Here is a 17,933-nt window from a genome sequence, read left to right as displayed (position 1 = left end):
ATTTCCTACCACCCTCTCCTTAAATCACAGTCAAAATCGACGGACACATTGGAATCTTGAATGATATAATATCGTGTTTAGTGAAGAATTCAGATTCTGTTTGAGTATGCTTGATGGTCGGGCAGGAGTAAGAAGAAGACGAAGTGAAAGACAGGATCCTCAGTTTACAATACAGAGACTGTTGGAGTAATGGTTTGGGGTGCTACTGCGTATGGTAACAGATCACCTTTACTTTTCATTAGAGGCAGTATGACAGCCCAAAAATACATCCAAGAATTCTTGGAACCTCATCTCGTACCTTATCTGGAAATTCTTGTTTATCCAGTTTTCCAGCAAGACAATGCACGACCACATGTGGCTGGAATGACTATGGACTTCTTTCAACAAAATGCAATCAATTTGCTACCTTGGCCCCCTCGATCTTCAGATCTCCCACCGATTGGACATGTATGAGATATTGTAGGTAGAAGGTTGCATAATTTATCCCTTTCCCCACAAACCCTAACGGTGCTATGTCATGCTGTCCAGTTAACCAGGAATGATATCCCCCAAGAGGGCATCAATCATCTCATTAGATCCATGCCTAGACGTGTACCGGAATGTATAAGACACCGCGGAGGGCGGACAAATTTTTTTTTTAATTCTTAACAATTAAATGGTTTCAATTTTATGATTAAATAGTTGTTTTGCTGTAAAAAACGTGCATACCAAAAATCATTTAAATAAAACTATTTTTACAGGTTATTCTCTTTTCTATGTCGCACAGTATATTTCTAATATGGAGTGTTCAAGGTACGGATGGGTTCATATATTAGTTTTCACGTTTCCGAGTTTATTTGCCTTCATAGGAAACCTTCCAGAAAATCTCTTTTGAAAGCGATGAGAACTAACAATGGTCCAATTCAGATGGCCAAATTCCGAAAATTGAAATATAGTGTTTTATATAGCCTAGTTGTTTTGAATTTATCACATTTTTTTGTGTCATTTGTACAACCGTCTAGTATAAACATTGAGGTTTGGTTATGGGGAGCCACACAGGTGCACAACGCATAGAAATAGCGAAGATTCGCCACCAAAATCGTGAGAGTGTCGAAACTGCCGTGGGTTTTTCGGTCACCATATCGCACCTTCCCGCATTACATTAAATGTGAAACCGTTGGGTTAGTTCAAATCCAAAAGACACCTGTCCGTGATCGTCCAGCGCGGTCTAATGACAACATTACAGCAGTTAGTGGGAGTGTTGACCGCAACCCTTCGACCTCGTTTCGTCATCGTTCTCAGTAATTGAGAGTTTCACAAAGCAGTGTACAGAAAATTTTGATTAAAGATCTGCACGATTCAGTGGATACGACATTTGAGGTCAGCAGACCATGCACAGCGCCAAAGGTTCACAGGGAACATGTTAGAGCAACAACAAATGAAAGGTGATTTTTCGAAGAAAATCATTTTCTTTGGCGAGGCGCATTTCCAACTTGATTGCTCTGTCAGCAAACAAAATTGTTGCATTCGGAGATCTGAGAATCTAAGAGCAATCTTTTAGTGTCCCGTACATCTACTACGAGCCACTATCTGGCGCGCACTTTGGACAATGGCGATCGTTACCGCGAGCTGTTAAACACCTTATGGACTCAAATTGTTGCATTGGGCCACACAGACACGTAGTTTCAACAAAACGGCCACACACCAAACGAAAAAATTAAATTTTTGAAGACGAAGCTTCCAGGGAGAGTCATATCTCGACGCAACGATGTAGTGTGACCCCCGCGCTGATACGATTTGACGCCGTTGGAATTTTTTTCCCATGGAGTTTTTTGAAAAGGGAGGTGTATGCCAATAACCCAAGAAGAATTCCTAAACTGAATGGCGAGATTCGACGCGACATTAATGAAATTGAGAAGACGCTATGCCAAAATGTCATCGAAATTTTCGTCAAAAGAATTAACGAGGGCCATCAGTCATGGGGGAGCCATTTATCGGATATTGTGTTCCATCAATAACCTCCATGTCTATGCTCTTTATTACAATACAAACACTTTTCAAATAAACGCTCCATACGCAAATTGACTGAAAAATGTGAAAATTAGGCTACGTTCTTAGTTTAACCCATCTAACATCTTTCATCGTTTCTGAGATCCCCATACCTCAGCACCTGCATTCTCCCAGGGTTCCGCCTTTTCTCTTATCTTTAATGCATTGCCGAACTTTATTACATGGTATTCATTTCTGAGAGTACATTTCGTATAACTTAAAGCACCTCACCACGATCTGGACGATAGCGTAGAATACACCAATTTGCGCAACTGGAGGGAATTACCGGAGGGTTGAATATTTCGAAATGTCGCATGCACGAGGCAGCACTATAGGGAGGAGATTACAGCAAATACTTGTCAGTTAATGGACTGAGTAGGAGTCAGTCACGAGAAAGTTCGAATATGAAAAAACGATGTAGGGCCAAAGCATAATATTCCTGGAATTGATCATACGGTCTAAGGGATCCCTGGGGATTATCCTGAGTTTCTCGGGAAGGGAGTTACGGGCTCTTTAGTGGCGGAAATTAAATGGGGACAGCTGAAGGATTCGCTTACATAATATTTTGTAATTATTATTACCATGAGTTGCAAAGCAAACCTTTAGCAGCCGACGGCAGCCGTTAATCTTACCTTCTTGCACTGGAGAAAATTCGAAAACCATTCATTACTTATCTCCATTGACCTACATGTTCCCGAACTTCATTTCCAGGAGAAACATTAAAAAAAATTCATGATGCCTGGACCTCTTCACCCTTTCAGTCATTTATCTTTATTCGTCTTTGTTCCGTGGCCTCCGGCTTGACAATCGTTACAGAGACTGACAATCTTTGAAAGATATTACTACAGAAAAGCGGTGTTGTTGTATATTTCCTCCTTTTTGCTCGCACACATCTTGAATTTATTCTCCAGGGAATAAAATTTATACATTTCTTTCCACCCTTTCTTTCAGTCGGCACGTTTGAAAATGTTACGTGTTGCTTTCATTACATTTAGATTTCAGGTTGAAAAGTGAAAATAAGTTCCGTGCGATATGAAATAACGTTGCGTTCTCAGATGGTTTAAATTCAACGCTCCTGATATTTAAATTGAATTTATTTATTTCTTGCAATGCATGTCATGAAATTTTCCTGTGTAATGCAGTCAGCATTTTATTCTCGTAAATTGCAGAGCTATTTCATAAATTGCCGGGTTCGGCAGGGCCAACAGTAGTTGTGCAACTGTTGGAATTTCTGCTGAACGACACGCGATACCCGTCAAATGCGGGGCGATTCACAACTCGATGTGGAAAATTAAGAAACGCGTTACGTTTTGACGTTCTGGTTAAAAAATGTAAAATGAAATTTTCACCGGTAGGTATTTGTTTCCGAGTTATTGCACTGCAAAGTTACGGCAAGTTATCATTTTTCATTATTCATAATAATTAAATAATAATTCCCATTTTCGATAAAAATAATTATAACTAGTGCTCAAAAATGTCACCGTTGGTGCGAATACAAGCTAGGCAGCAGGAAATAAGCGAATCGTATGCTGATTGTACATTTTGGTTATTGTAAATGTATTCCGGCTGCATTCATTATTTTTTCTGTTAATTGCTCGCGGCTATAAATTTCTACTGCATAAATCAATTATTTTAAATGCCCCCTTACAAAATGATCCAGATGATTCAAGTCAGGTGATCTCGCAGGCCATAGCGCTTGACCTCGCGGACTAATCAATCTTCCATTAAAAGTTGTATTTAGCTAAATGACAACACAACTGCATATTTAACGAAAAAAACAACAAAGAAACTTTTAAAAGCTCAGAAATAATTTCCTTTCCCACCTACGACATTTTTATCATTTGTTTCGTGGCTTTATATTATTTATTAATAAAATGAAAAAATTACAACACGCAGAAACTTTAAAGTGTAATAACTCGAAAACACAGGCCTGCGACTAAAAATTTAATTTTACATTTTTTAACAAGAATATCCAACCGTATACGCTCTTGAATTTTCTCCCTCGAATTTTGAATCGCCCTCTATATTTCAATGGGGACTCTTCAAAATGTAACCGGCCTGATATTCTGGCGGCTGGGTAGTATGGGATTCCCCGCAGAGCCTACCTTCTAAAAATTTCGCGATGAACGAACCTTCTCGGACTCCGCAACTGTCCCTGAGGGATAAATTGGCAGGGTGAGAGAGGACTGCGAGTAGCTACTATTTCTCTACTCGTCTTTTGCTAGTTGAGTCCATACTCTCCTCGTCTTTTGTGTCTTTAGAACTTCTACTATCTCTTTGTGTCATTTCGGACCCGTTGCATTTCTTCTTACTCTTTGTACAATCGACGGGGTTTTCGTGATGGTTCCGCACCCCTCCATGTTCAATTTGTATCGTTTGAAATTCCCGCGCGCTGCCACCCTTCCTCCTTCCAATCGCTTAGTCTATGCCCTTCTGATGGAATTGTTATACCAAGGTGCGGATAGATCTATATCTGAGAATAAATAACTATTTACGTATCAACCATCAATCAAAATTGTGCTTTAATGCTTAAAAATGACTTCCTGGCTGGCAGCAAAGCAAAAGTAATAACACGTACATTAGTTACATGTTATCGAAACACACGAATTTAAAAATTCCTATACAGGTTTGCCCTCACTCCGATAATTTTTGTTTTCAATCAATTACCCGAGCGAATCATTAAAATACTCGTCAAAGCTTGGTACGGTCGGTCCAAAGCGAAAGCTTTCAACTAGGACTGAGCAATATTGACAGGTTTCTATCGATACTTGATTGCTACTTACCTAACCACAAATATAATTTATCGATAGTCCGATAGTGATCCGTTCACCAATAGTTATCGACTTACCGACGGTTATCGTCTTATGACTAGTTACCACAAACTAAAACCAATAGAAAAGGAAAGAACCAGAAAATTGTACAAATAAAACAAGATATTTATCACAGCAGTAAATATAAGGCATTATCCCCGTGCTGATAAGCTTGCATCAACTCTGGATGGTTTCATTGAGGCCGTGGAACCCAAAAGTGCACTTTGAGGAACCTTGAAAACCGATTAAATCAGTATAAAAATTGGTCAATAACTCGGGAACTGAAAGGAATAGAGCAACTCGCCCAGCGCAGCTTCATAGAGCTCAACCAGACGATTAATTTCATCTATAGAAAAGACGATAAATATCGAAGCTCCTATTGAAATTTTGATATCCTGAACTATCAAAATTCCTATCGTTTACGGACATAATGATAATGTTAAAACCATATCCTGTAAATCGATACGTCCACAGCTACCGACAGTTATCGATATTTCGGAGAAAATTCTCATCACTACTTTCAACTGAATTCTAAAAACTAAACCAATATTTATTCCGCGAAAATACCATGGTAGATTTTTAAAAACGGATTTACTGCCATAAAATTGAATTTCTGAAAAAATGATACTCATATTACGCATAATATCTAGCCAGTAGGAAATGTATAGTTTAAAGTAACAAGTAGAGTTCTGTCGCTGAAAATGGCATGGACTTGAACGTATGAGTAGTCGAGTCGACAATTGAAGCAAAAAAGCTTGATATGCGGATCTATTAGTTTCGATCAGGGATCTACTTTAAATAGTTTTTAGGCAATAATTACAGCTTCACTTGATCGAGCATACCCAAATCACCAATATCCTCTGTAGAGATATCACGACTTTACCTATGTCCAAAAATTAACTGTAATCAGTATACAGGGTGTCAAACTTTAAAAGTATTACATTTTTTAATATAACTCTTAAAAATATTTTTTATGCAAAAAGATTTTTTTACAAAGAATTTAGCGTCCGAGATTTTTTCGGAGGGAGAATTAAAAATATTTTCAAAATTTTTTTGTATGTTAAAAGTGGCACAAAGGTTCACACTTCGTCTTGAGCAAATTTTTTTTAATTTCGTACAACTCCCCCCTTGAGACCGTCTACAACAAAATGTCAAAATCGTCGGTAACCATATAAAGAGTGTTACGTTTTCTTGGCGGTATGTACCATTCTATACATTTTATCTTTCTCCTGGCACACCTTGTATGAATTGTGATACCAAATTTAAATTATTTCTCAAATTTTTTAGCTTGTTGGTCCCTTGCAATATTTTAGTTTCTTTCGCAGATTCGTAGGATTTGCACACATATCAATCGACGCAAATTAAGAACGATAAGGAAGCAATGGAAAAAATAATCGTCCATATTGCTCTTAGTTTTCGAAATAACTTTGCCATATGTATAGCCTACTTACTACAAACTGGCGAATTTATTCCAAATCGACAAAATATCGTATGGACACTCCGTACAGTGTGTCTCAAACGTCCGCGTCCCTTCGATCGACCCTCAGAACTCTTTTTGTCCTCTCTAATCGCCGTTAGAAGCAGCTCACTTTCTCACAATTTTAATTACTTTATTATTTACTATATTATTTAAGTAGGTGCTCATAACATAATTTTACTCGTATATGCCAAGAGCATCATAACTAATAAATATAGTGGTCATTTTAGTGACGTATCAATTGGATAGTCCATTTGCCACTGCAGTAGTGGTGCCAGCTGCACAGATATTATTGACCTATCAGACTAATGCAAACGCCATAATGTAGAAATTATTATAAACCTCCTGGATGTGGCATATGGAATGATTAATGGTGCAATGGGTATTAAATTTAATACGGATCCGAGGTAAAAATTCCGGTAAAGATTCATCATTAGGAATTATTCAGTTAGCCATCCAGACTAACGTGCTTTAAATAAAAATTGAGAACGTCTGAAGGTTTAGCAGTGTTTGGTGCACCCTTGTAAAAAGGGTAATTGAGTTGAAGTGAGGTTTTTCCAATTCCACCTCCGATAAATCTTGTTTTTCGTTCAAATTGTTCCTTTTTAAGTGAATAAATCAGATCCGTAACAAATATTATCCTCATCTGATCGTCGTGGGATTGAAATCTTGTTGAGCCGGTCATACAGGTTGCCTCAACAAGAGCAGCGAAGCTATAAGTAAGCTATTTATGAAGGAATTTTGATGAACTAAAAACCAAATGAATTTATATTTTTCAGACTACTAAGTACCGTCAAAGTTCATTTTTTTTTAACTCATCTTCTGCTTCAGAGGTGAACTTCAGAATTTCAAATAAAACTTCATATTTTTTTACATTTTTTGATAGAAAATGTTTTTCTGAATTTAATGATGTATGGCGATACATAATGATGATTGTAAAGAACTAATTTAGAATAATCGAACTGGCAACATAACTGCTCACAGAAAATTATGAGGAAGAATAATATAGTTCCAATAGGTATGGGCAGCTTTATCTTGTACCTTATCGCTGGTGGTTACATAGTGTCCTAATTTAAGATAGAGATGACTATATTATAACTCATATTGTTGAAATTTTTCAATTTTTTTCAGTTAAAAATTGTTTTCACATTAACTTGACAAATCATTAAATTCAAAAAAATATTTTTTGGCAATGACCGTAAAAAAATATAGAGTTCAATTTGAAATTCTACTCATAACACCTGAAGTAGAAGTTGAATTAAAAAAAAATCAACTTTGCCGTTACTTAGTAGTCTGAGAACCAGAATTTTAATTGGTTTTTAGCTGATCAAAATCCGTTCATAAATAACTCAGTTATACCCGTTTTTTTTTTAATTTGAGGTACCCTGTCTGATTTTTTCGGGGTAAGCATGGAAGAAGTTTCAAAAGATTTAAAAAAAAAAAGGACATTTTCAATAAACGAAGTTTTTACTTTAAATTATATGCCATTTTCTGCAATTTTTCACCTGAAAAATTATAGACAACATTCACTCTCGAATATGAGATGGGCGAAAGTGGAAGGTAAACTGTCGATCTTTTGTCGGATAAAGACAAACAGCTTTTACAAAAATTTTCCTACGGAAAAAGAAAACCAAAAGCAGTCAGCGAAATAAGCTGAACATGCATGCTTCGTGGTTTTTATCACCAACGCTTTTTATTCCAGCAGCTCATCACAGAGAGCTTTTTTTATTGAGAATTTAATACTAGGTTTTTCATATACTTTTATAACTTCTAACGATCAATTTTCTTATCACTTTTAAGGGCTTTATGGCAGAATAATTGCTACGTTTCTTTACATTTGTACAAATTTAAACTGCTTTATCTCTTGGGAAAGACTCCGGGAAAGATTCCAGAGTAACTCGGAGAACTTAAATGTTCACTTCTAGGATTTGACCAGAATTCTTCTAAAATGTATTTAAAAACAATCGTCACAATCTCCGCTACAGCACTCTTCATTACTTTCAGGAACTTTAATCGCGCAAAAAACGCATTTGTAATCTAAACTTGTTGTATTTAGCATGAAAAAGGGGTGAAAATACGGAATTCTACTGCAATTGTGACCTATAAGCTAGAAAAATGGCATCTTCAGGATTTCTTTACCTTATTTTTATATCACATCTTAGAGCTGGAGCGACAGGTGAATTACATGGCGTTATTTTCCCATTTTCTCCTTTGTATGTTGTTGAATCTGTGGGGAAATTATTATACTTGCGCTGAAGGAAGGATATCTGAAAAGCAATTGAAACATTGTCCAAGAACTTGCTCTTTTTCCTCAAAAATTTTCATTGTCCCAGGGGATAAAGCGATGACCTCCCAGTCCAGTTACTAATAGATAATACCCCAATTATAAGCGTACATAAACTTGACATTAAAACTGACTTATTCAGTTTAAGCAAGTAATTAGTGCGTTAATTATAGCCCGCTTTCTTTATTAATTACTGTAATTCAGTGTACTGCAACGATTTTCGACTAGTTGCGTCTTTTATGAGACCACAACTGGGCAGAAGACCTCAATAGAAGCGGATATCTTACTGACCTATATCTGATAAAGATGCGCATGAAAAATGCAGGAAAAATCAGATTTAAAAGATCCCTATCAGAAACGCGATGATAAACACATGTGCCATCATCTTGGTGTTTGGAAATCTCGTGATAAAAACGCAAATCCTGAAAATAATCGCTGAAGTTTGTGCAGGGTGCTGTAGGGTCTCGAAAAGAAGTTTCTAAGTTAGTTCGAATATCCACTTATCACACTTCACAACTTATGCGCAAATACCTGATTACTGAAGGTATGACAAAATCCTATTATTTCAGATCTACCGAGCGGACCCTTGCGAATTCTGCCTCTGTCTTGATGGAGAAATGTTTTGCTGGTGGCAAGATTGTCCGCCTGCCATGGAAGGACCCTGCAAGAACCAAGGCCCCTTTTCTCCATGCAGTAAGTAGTGATAATGATGAGAATTTAATAAAAAGTGATGTGAGTATTATCGATTAATTTTGGGGCACCGATTGGTGAAGACAATTTGGCATGAAGTAGGCAAGAGCGCGAAATACACAAGTGTTTTTAACCCATATTGCACTAGTGCAATTCGCTCGTGTACTACACGCGCTCGTGCCCTCTTCTGATACAGATTACATGAGTAATCTACCAAAATCATGAGAAAATCTATTATTTTTATTGCCCGACTCATATTCGGAGGAAAATTTTATGAACACAACGCCATAGATTTCTGACACCTTTGCAGGATTTTACTTACCTTACTACCAAAAACATTTGTAATTTTTTCTATAAGATACTGTGAGTGAAATTATCTTCCCAATATGACTCGTGCATCCAAAAACTCTAGATTTTTCTAGGATCCTATAGCAATTTCCGTTCATGAAATCTGGATCAGAAAAACGAACGAATGCGCGTAGTACACAAGATAATTGTAACTGTGCAATTGGAGTACTACGCGCACTCATCATTTTTCATCCCCAATCGCTAATAATCGGTAGTTTCAGGTTTGTGATAATACATATGAATGTTCACATAAAGATGGTAATTGATTGTAGTTATGGGAAAATCCAAATGGCGCGCCCTTTAAAGCAGTCCCTAATCAAAACAATGTCTTTTACAGAGTTACAGACACAGCCTTTATTTTTAGAAATCTAATTTCCAAGTCTCTTTATCAACCCCCTTTAAGACAAAAATCAGGGAACCAGTGAAACCAATCAATTTGGGGGATTTGCAAGTAAAACATGAAATTTGCATATCGAGGATATAGAGTAGGTAGCTTTTAAACTTCTCCGTTGTCTGGTTTATTAGATTTAATTCCTGCCTTAGTCAAGATATCCCGGAATTTCCTTCAAAAGCTTTGCAACTTTAAGCTATGTTAATCACTACGTAAGATTTTTGTCTGAAATTGTTCACAAATATTTCATGCCAAATTCTATTACAGTGAGCATTCCTGTGGCTCCAACAGTCACTCCTCAATTGCCCACTTCGCAAGCATCTTTCCAGAGAATTTCCACGGCTAAGTCAACGACTGGAATACCATACAGCTTAAAGAAATCATCTAGTTCAACTTTAAAAACAACAACTGCAGTGCCAAGTTTAGCGCAAGAGTTCTCCAGCGTCCACAATGAAGATCCATACACGACTTTATCGTTTGAAGAAGAGAATATCTCAGAAATGCAAAGTAGTACGGAATCGGGAACTACTACGGAAGAGGTCAAAAATTGTATTGTTATGGGTGAGTTAATAATAACGTATTTTCTAGATCTTTGTACACAATTTTAACAACTTCTTTCCAAACTCATAAGTAATTTTTTAAGGAATAATATGGGGAACTATAATAGTTGTTTGCTTTATTAGTGCGACATGAGCAATTTTATAGTCACGATTGGGGATGTTTCTAGCCCGACAGGCAGGGCCGGCCTTACCGCACTGAGCGAAATTTTTAAACACTGCGCCGTCGCCGAAACTCGTCCCCCCATAAATCCGTAATGAACGTGGGATAATTGCCCTAAAAAATTGCTTAAATTAATCGTCTCAACGAACAAATATGGTTAAATCGTCGTATTTCGATCTCAACTATATATAGTAGAGCGTTGTAAAGACCTTTTAGAGACACCCTATAACACACTGCAAACCATTGGCCATATCCTTTGCAGTTTCCAAGGTACAATATCACTTTGGTCCCTAATTTTTATGATTTTTTGGCACTGAAAATTATGATTCGATAAAAGTACCTTTCCAACGCTCCAAGACTTCAAGTGAGATTTCCACAATCAATATAGGGCCCATATTAGCTCATTGGACCTGCAAACACCAAATCGGAAATCTCGATTTTTTTCTGAAAAATGCCAAAGAAAAGGAGGTACCCATTTTTTCGTCACAAGTGCGGAAAGCGATACTTTACGGCAGAAAGTGACTAAGAACAAGTTCAACTGCACAATAAAAATACATATAGGGGGTGCCACTTTAATATCTACAGTTACTTTTCAATAAAAACGGTAATATGATGTGAATATATTTGGTTGAGCCTTCGGTTACCTCCCTAAATTTTCTGATCGATTCTACGTTCACTTTTCTATAAACATTTCACGTACCATCGGTTATGGAACACGCTGTATGAGTGCCTTAAAATTGGCAGCAATTTACCAATAGCTGGTGTAAATCATCATTTTCTTTTCACGTGTTTCTTTCACTTAAAGCACCATATTTTTGCCAATAGGGCTCAATTTCATGAAAACGTTGAAATGGAACATTTATTGGTTATATTCTTTACTTGCATAAAAAACTAACTTGGTGATAAACTTAATAGCAGATTGGTAATTTGGCCCTTTAACTCGTCCTTTGATTTCAGCTCAACTATTTCCTTATGTCGAATTCGGGCACCCGCACCAGCGCGCCCTAACCATGGTAATATTGTCGACTTTTAGGAATCTCATTGTTTTATTATCGTATCTGAGTTATCAGACATGATAACGATAACATGTTAACATTAGACAAAGGCAGCTAGATAGCTGACGCCGGCCATATTAACCTACCCTGTTACGGACGCCCGAATTTGCCTTTTGTGTATCTAGATAATTCTATTAAATTCTAAATCTAAACATTGTTTTTTAGGTCAGGCATATCGGGAGGGCGATAGTCTCCCGCATAGTACGGGAAACTGCCTGGAGTGTATCTGTGGTCAAGGGGGTAAAATTACCTGTTCGCCCCATCAGTGTGTTCCCGCAGGAGACGAAATTAACGATTATCGCCAGCCGGGACCGAGACAGGAAAACGATGTTTTTAAATAAATCTGTTCCGGGATATGATTAATTCTGACATAGTTCGGAACGAACATAAGCTGGATCTAGGGGGATGAAAATGGGAATTTGTAGGGGTGATCGAACTTTTAATTGCCATGAGCTAGAACCTGTTGGGGATGTTTTTTTGTGTTTATTGAACTGTGTGAGCTCACAATTGGCGCTTAGTTTTAATGTTACTTAATACTTAACAGGAGACTTAAAATGACTGTAATAATTGGTTGTTCTTGTTATACTAATCGAGTCATTAGGCGCGGAACCCAAAACTAGAATCAATTGCATACCGGGTGTACAACTAGGAGAGACCCCCATCCATATCTTGGAAACTGTTAGTCGTATATCAACGCATGATTAAAAATATTTCTCAGTTTCTGAAACGATTACTACAAGTAGAAGTTGGCACAATTATAAAATTCTCAAAAGTGAAATTTACAAAAATCGATTTTTTAACGTCGCAAATTCATCAGAGTCTCCGGGCTATTGCTCCATTGCTACGAAGGTGCACCAATTCTTTCATTCTTTCTGAGCACTGTTTTTTGATAACTTCAAAAATTGGTACCAGGAAGTGGAAGATATTAGAAACTTTGGTAGGGCCTGTATTCATGACCAGACCTCGTTGGGTCCCATTTCCTCAACCTTAACCCTGATCTCTGACCTTAACCCAGAAATGAAATTATCATAATATTGATCTTTTTAACGTTCCAAAATAATATAAATCTTAAAGTTATCGGAAAGCAGTACTTCGAATCAACGTGCCTTTGAAGCTCAACACCTGCTTGTTCAAATGTATCCACATTGGGGACAAATGTTTGAAATTTTTTAATTCTTTTCGAATAGGTATCATTCAGCATACGCTACTCCGATTTTCCACTATTTTCGTGAAATTGCAATTGCAAAGATGACCATTCCGGCACATTCAAATCCGATAAATTCCAGACGGTTTTTGCCCAACTAAATGGGTTTTTGCATTCTTATTCTCACTTTTCAAGATCGCCCGAAATATTTAATTTAAAGAGTATTAAATCTCCGTATCCAAACCAATTTAGTTTATACAAGGTGCCCCAAGGAAAAGTGTCCACCCTATACATCTCTTCTATTGTTTAAAACAATCGTTAAAATACGTGAACTTGGATAGGGAAAGGAACATAATTTGATGAAAAAAGTTGTTTTCGAAATGTTATATCTCCCGTAGAAACCACTCATTTGAAATTTTCAAATTAGAAGAGGGATTGTGTTATATATACAATTTTATTTTCTACATAATCAAGCTTTTATTTGTTATTTTTGTACGTCTGTCTTGTAGAAATTAAATAGTTATAAGTGTCATTACTAGAGTGACGTCAATCATCAACTTGAAAAATTCAACATTTGGGCAGGGATTTTACATTATCACATTATTGGACCATTTTTTGTTCCTAGAAACTTAAATGGAGGAAACTATCTACAACTTCTACAAGACGCCATATCTTCCAGAATAACCGAAATACTTGAACAAGAACTCCGCCTTTTAGAACAAGAATTAGTTTTTGAACAGAATAGAACATCTCCACATTACAAGGCTGCTGATCGACAATTTTTAGATGAACAATGCCCTGAACGATGGATTAGCACAAGAGATTTAATGGAGTGTCCCGCGAGATGCCCTGGCCTTAATCTCTTGGATTTTTTCTTAGGAAGACATTTGAAGACCAAAATCCATGACACACGATATGACTCTCTCCAGGAATTACTCATTTGAATCCTCGAAGAATGCAGGTCAATAATAACAGAAATATTAGATAATATGCGACAACGTTTTAGGCTCACCCGTACATGTTCATGGATGTCAGTGGAGGTAACTTTCAACATTTCTTATGATAAAATATATAAAATGTTAGTAAAATGATTTTTGTTTCATTTCTACACGGCAGACCAACAAAAATAAAAACTGGACCGTGTAAAGAATAAAATTACTTTCCGAATGAGGAATAACACAACTTCTCATTCAATTTGGAAATTTTAAAATGGAAGTTTCAGAGGTAGAGGGATGTCATTCCGAAAATAAATTTTTCACCAAATAATGTCTTTGTTTCTATCAAAGTTGACGTATTTTAACGTTTCTCTTTTTAACAAACAACAGAAAAAGTCTACAGGGTGAACATTTTGGCCAGAGACGTCTCGTATATGTTTCCTCACAATTTAAAATTATTAATGGATTTCAAAACATGGACGGTAGAACTCCTTATTTGCACATCCGGTGCAGGAAGATCGACAAGTTTATTTATCAGAATCAAAAGATAAATGTATGAAAATGTATATGATAAAAATGTATGAAAATCATTATTTCTTCTTATTTTGATAGTTGCGCATATAATTAAATTACTTTGTATTAGTGCTATTTAATGTTATTACTTGAAGATTTCCATGTTTAATCTTCTGTTAATTGAGCCAAATGTTATTTATAATAATAACGGGTTTTCATATCTTCATGCAGTCGTTTCAAATTGTCAAAAATCGTTGTTGCAAATCATTACATTGTTCAATGATTGCTAAGACCGTTCGCACACCATACCAGGGATGCATAAAACGTGAGCGCTATAGACATGAGTACCATGCAAGTGAGTCATGGAAAACTACTTCGATACATAATGGGACGCGTTGTTCTGGTGATCGATATTTCCTGCCACATTTGTTTGTCACAAAATCACTCAGTTTACAGTTTTGTACAAAAGTTCCGAAATTCGTCGTAAAATTTTAGTTCTATCCCTGCACTTCGTGCGAAAGAAACCAAAACTTACAAAATTTCGAGATAAAAAGTTATTCCAAAATTTGAGAAAAAAAATGGTTCTAATGAATTCTACTAACAAAATATTAAACTCGCAAATACCCGACAAATAATATAAAAAATCAAAATACTCCAGATACAAAAAATTTGACTCAAAACATACGTGAGAAAAACGCAAAACGAAACTCTATCTACCCTGTATATCAAAAATTGTATTTTTGACTATGGATCTATTGGAATTTTTTTATTATTGTATAGAGTACTAACGCTCCCTAAAATATCTTCATGATATGTTACTCCCTGAATTTTCTTAGTAGTAGAAGGCACTACCGACGCAAACCATGACAGAGAATTGTCGTAACACCAGATATTTTACATCCATTTGCTTTAACATACCATTTTATACTAATGTTTCTGGGACACCCTGTAGGCACCAAATTTTTTTTCCTAAATGTGTTAAGCGTCTAATTAAGTTTAGAGTAAAGTTTAATATTAAATGTAATGATAAAAAATAGATTTTAGATATTAAACAGTACAATAATTTTTCTTATTGCGAATAATTACTCCATATAAATATCATTAACTCATGTCATATCAAGCGTATAGAAATACTTAAGAGAAGACCTATCATTATCGTAAAATATCAGTTATATTATTTAATCAGTATAGTATTACGGTCTATGTGATTTATCCCTTAATAGGAACTATTTTAACTTGATAGATCCAAGTTTTTGGTTGGTAAAACTAAATTGAACCATATCAAAAGTGAAATCAGTCTATAGCCTAGGTGTAGTAATAAAATGGAATTTGGGAACCACTTTGAAAAAGTACTGAATATAGTAATTTTGTATTAGATGTTTTATAATAGACAATTTGCACCAAATAATACCCATCATCTCTTTAATAGCATACATATATCTAACTATTATTATTAAAATTGACCGTTTATCACTTCGATGTCTCAGAGAGAAACCATTGTTCTTCAGAGATTTAAGTATGTAATATAAAGGACAAGTTACAGTGAAGTTCTAATGATTTATTTATAACAAATTTAAATTAGGGAAGAATCTCTAATTAAAATTTTGACATAACAATAATAATCAAACATGCATACACTACATAGGAAATACTTGAATAACATTGGTAAGAGTAGCAACAATAGAATGTAGTACATATTAAATATTTTATTAAGGAAAATAATGTGGCTTAACTAAATTAATGTACTGGGTGTTCAATATTCGGCCGGATCAAATGGGCATATATCGCCACCCATACCTATTTCAATAACCAAATCAAACCGAATGAGAGACACACCTGGCACATCCATTTCTTTCATATTAGAGTTTAGATGTTGATAGTCATTAATAGGCGTTCCCTATAAGAAGTAATTATAACATTGTTAATTTAATTGTATATGTTTGTTTTATATGTTTACATTTTTGTTGAAATATAAAATTCTTAAAAAAAATAATGCTTTTTAAATGAGTTCACTTTGGGCGAACGGACTAAACCAATATAAGTGAGCTTTTTGTATTAGTAGGTGCTAATGTAACCCTACGTCTCAGAAGCGAGAAGAGATGTTGCATCTCGGTTTGTATAGCATCATAGAAGACATCGAGACCTTCATCGTGCAGAGCTTTTAAAATCGGAAAAACGGATACGTGCAAAAATATGATCTCAAAATTAAAAAAAAACTGCCGCAACTCCCTTTGTGCGACTCTCTAGTTCCGTGAAAAACTTAATTTTTCACTTATCAACTCAACAAACAATATAACGTTTCACACATTCAAAGACTGAAATAACAATTTTACCAAATAGATGTAGGAAATAATCTCCGAGAACAGCTTTACAATGGGCAAAGTTGAAATAGAATTTCCCTGCTGAATTTTGCAGCGTAACTCAGATTGCAAGTTCACATTCAGTTATAATTGTATCCTTACTTCATCAATATTTTCAGGTTTATCGCATTTATGGCCGCAGCTGATGAGTTTATTATAAGTTAATTGTAATTGAATCTTGGACAGTCTTATTAAATGAACTTCTATCAGAAGTGGCAAGAAAATTTCAGTAGGGAATTCATTGGGAGTTCACTTGGGAGTGTTTTTGATAGAGTGTAGACTTCTGAATTGGAAGGCATTTACAGATTTTAGGAATGTTGGTTGTTCACTTATCGCCAGTTCTAAATGTATAAATAATGTTGAGAGAACTTTGTCTTCGCCAAATTGTCGAAATGTCTATGTTAAGATGGATTCTTGACAATTTAGAGGATTTATTTCACTCTTATAATATCACATTATGAAGCGTCATATCAGAAATGTTTAAAAGATTTTTAACATATTTGCGGCTTAAATTTTTTTGTTTCTGGTTTATTTGAGTTATATCTCAAATCCTGGTACATGCCTATATTAGTTATATAGTCATATATATCAAATCCTAGTCTTAAACCTGTTCTCAAAGTCAAAAATAGAGTTATACAACAAGTTTTAATGTTCAATTCGTATAAAATAGCGCTTCTCAAGTACTTTAAACAAAATTCAAGCAATCGTACTGACCTGTAACCCTCCGGGTTTCCCCATTGAAACTAAAGAATTGCCATGCCATCTGCCTACAATCTGCAAAAATGTCACCTCTATTCACAAGTTTCTTCATTTTGTAAGAAACACCACTATCAGACTTTCTATTGACTTTATAATCTTTACATTAAGACGAGATTTATTATAGCTTAAACGACGAATACCGAACACCCTTCAACAACCGGTGGCGTGCAATAAATATTTGATCTATAAAAAACTTTTTTGATAGCAAAATCAGTGTAAAAAGTGGTAACTTTTTTATGCGATTTTGAATAAAATAAACCCATTTTTTGCTTTCAAATGAACCAATGTTTCTGATTTAGGTAGACGGTATCCGGCACTTACATTCCTTAAAAAAAGAGGACTAATTTTTTTCTGGAATGCCGGAAATTGTTTGCTACACCCAGTGGTTCTAAAGCTTTGGTTTTAACCTTCATTTTTCT

General features: G+C 35.6%; 1 protein-coding gene and 1 long non-coding RNA gene across 2 annotated transcripts in view; one reads left to right on the top strand and one right to left on the bottom strand.

The window, feature by feature from the left end:
- Positions 1-15,804, top strand: part of LOC136350981 (uncharacterized) — a 171,456-nt gene extending 155,652 nt beyond the window's left edge. The window contains exons 3-5 of the mRNA XM_066303188.1: positions 9,169-9,292; positions 10,296-10,589; positions 11,969-15,804. Of these exons, the coding sequence (XP_066159285.1) occupies positions 9,169-9,292; positions 10,296-10,589; positions 11,969-12,144 (594 nt within the window). The 3' untranslated portion in view covers positions 12,145-15,804. The remainder of the gene's footprint in view (positions 1-9,168; positions 9,293-10,295; positions 10,590-11,968) is intronic.
- Positions 15,805-15,938: 134 nt separating this feature from the next.
- Positions 15,939-17,784, bottom strand: LOC136350984 (uncharacterized). The gene is made up of 2 exons (XR_010734229.1): positions 17,470-17,784; positions 15,939-16,553 (listed from the first exon to the last, which is right to left on the bottom strand). It is a non-coding gene; the product is annotated as an uncharacterized lncRNA (long non-coding RNA).
- Positions 17,785-17,933: the final 149 nt, after the last annotated feature.

Source organism: Euwallacea fornicatus, chromosome 4 (assembly GCF_040115645.1).
Source record: "Euwallacea fornicatus isolate EFF26 chromosome 4, ASM4011564v1, whole genome shotgun sequence".
In the NCBI taxonomy this organism is placed as follows: domain Eukaryota; kingdom Metazoa; phylum Arthropoda; class Insecta; order Coleoptera; family Curculionidae; genus Euwallacea; species Euwallacea fornicatus.
Note: the sequence above shows the minus strand (reverse complement) of the source record. Positions and strands in the feature narration are given on the sequence as shown.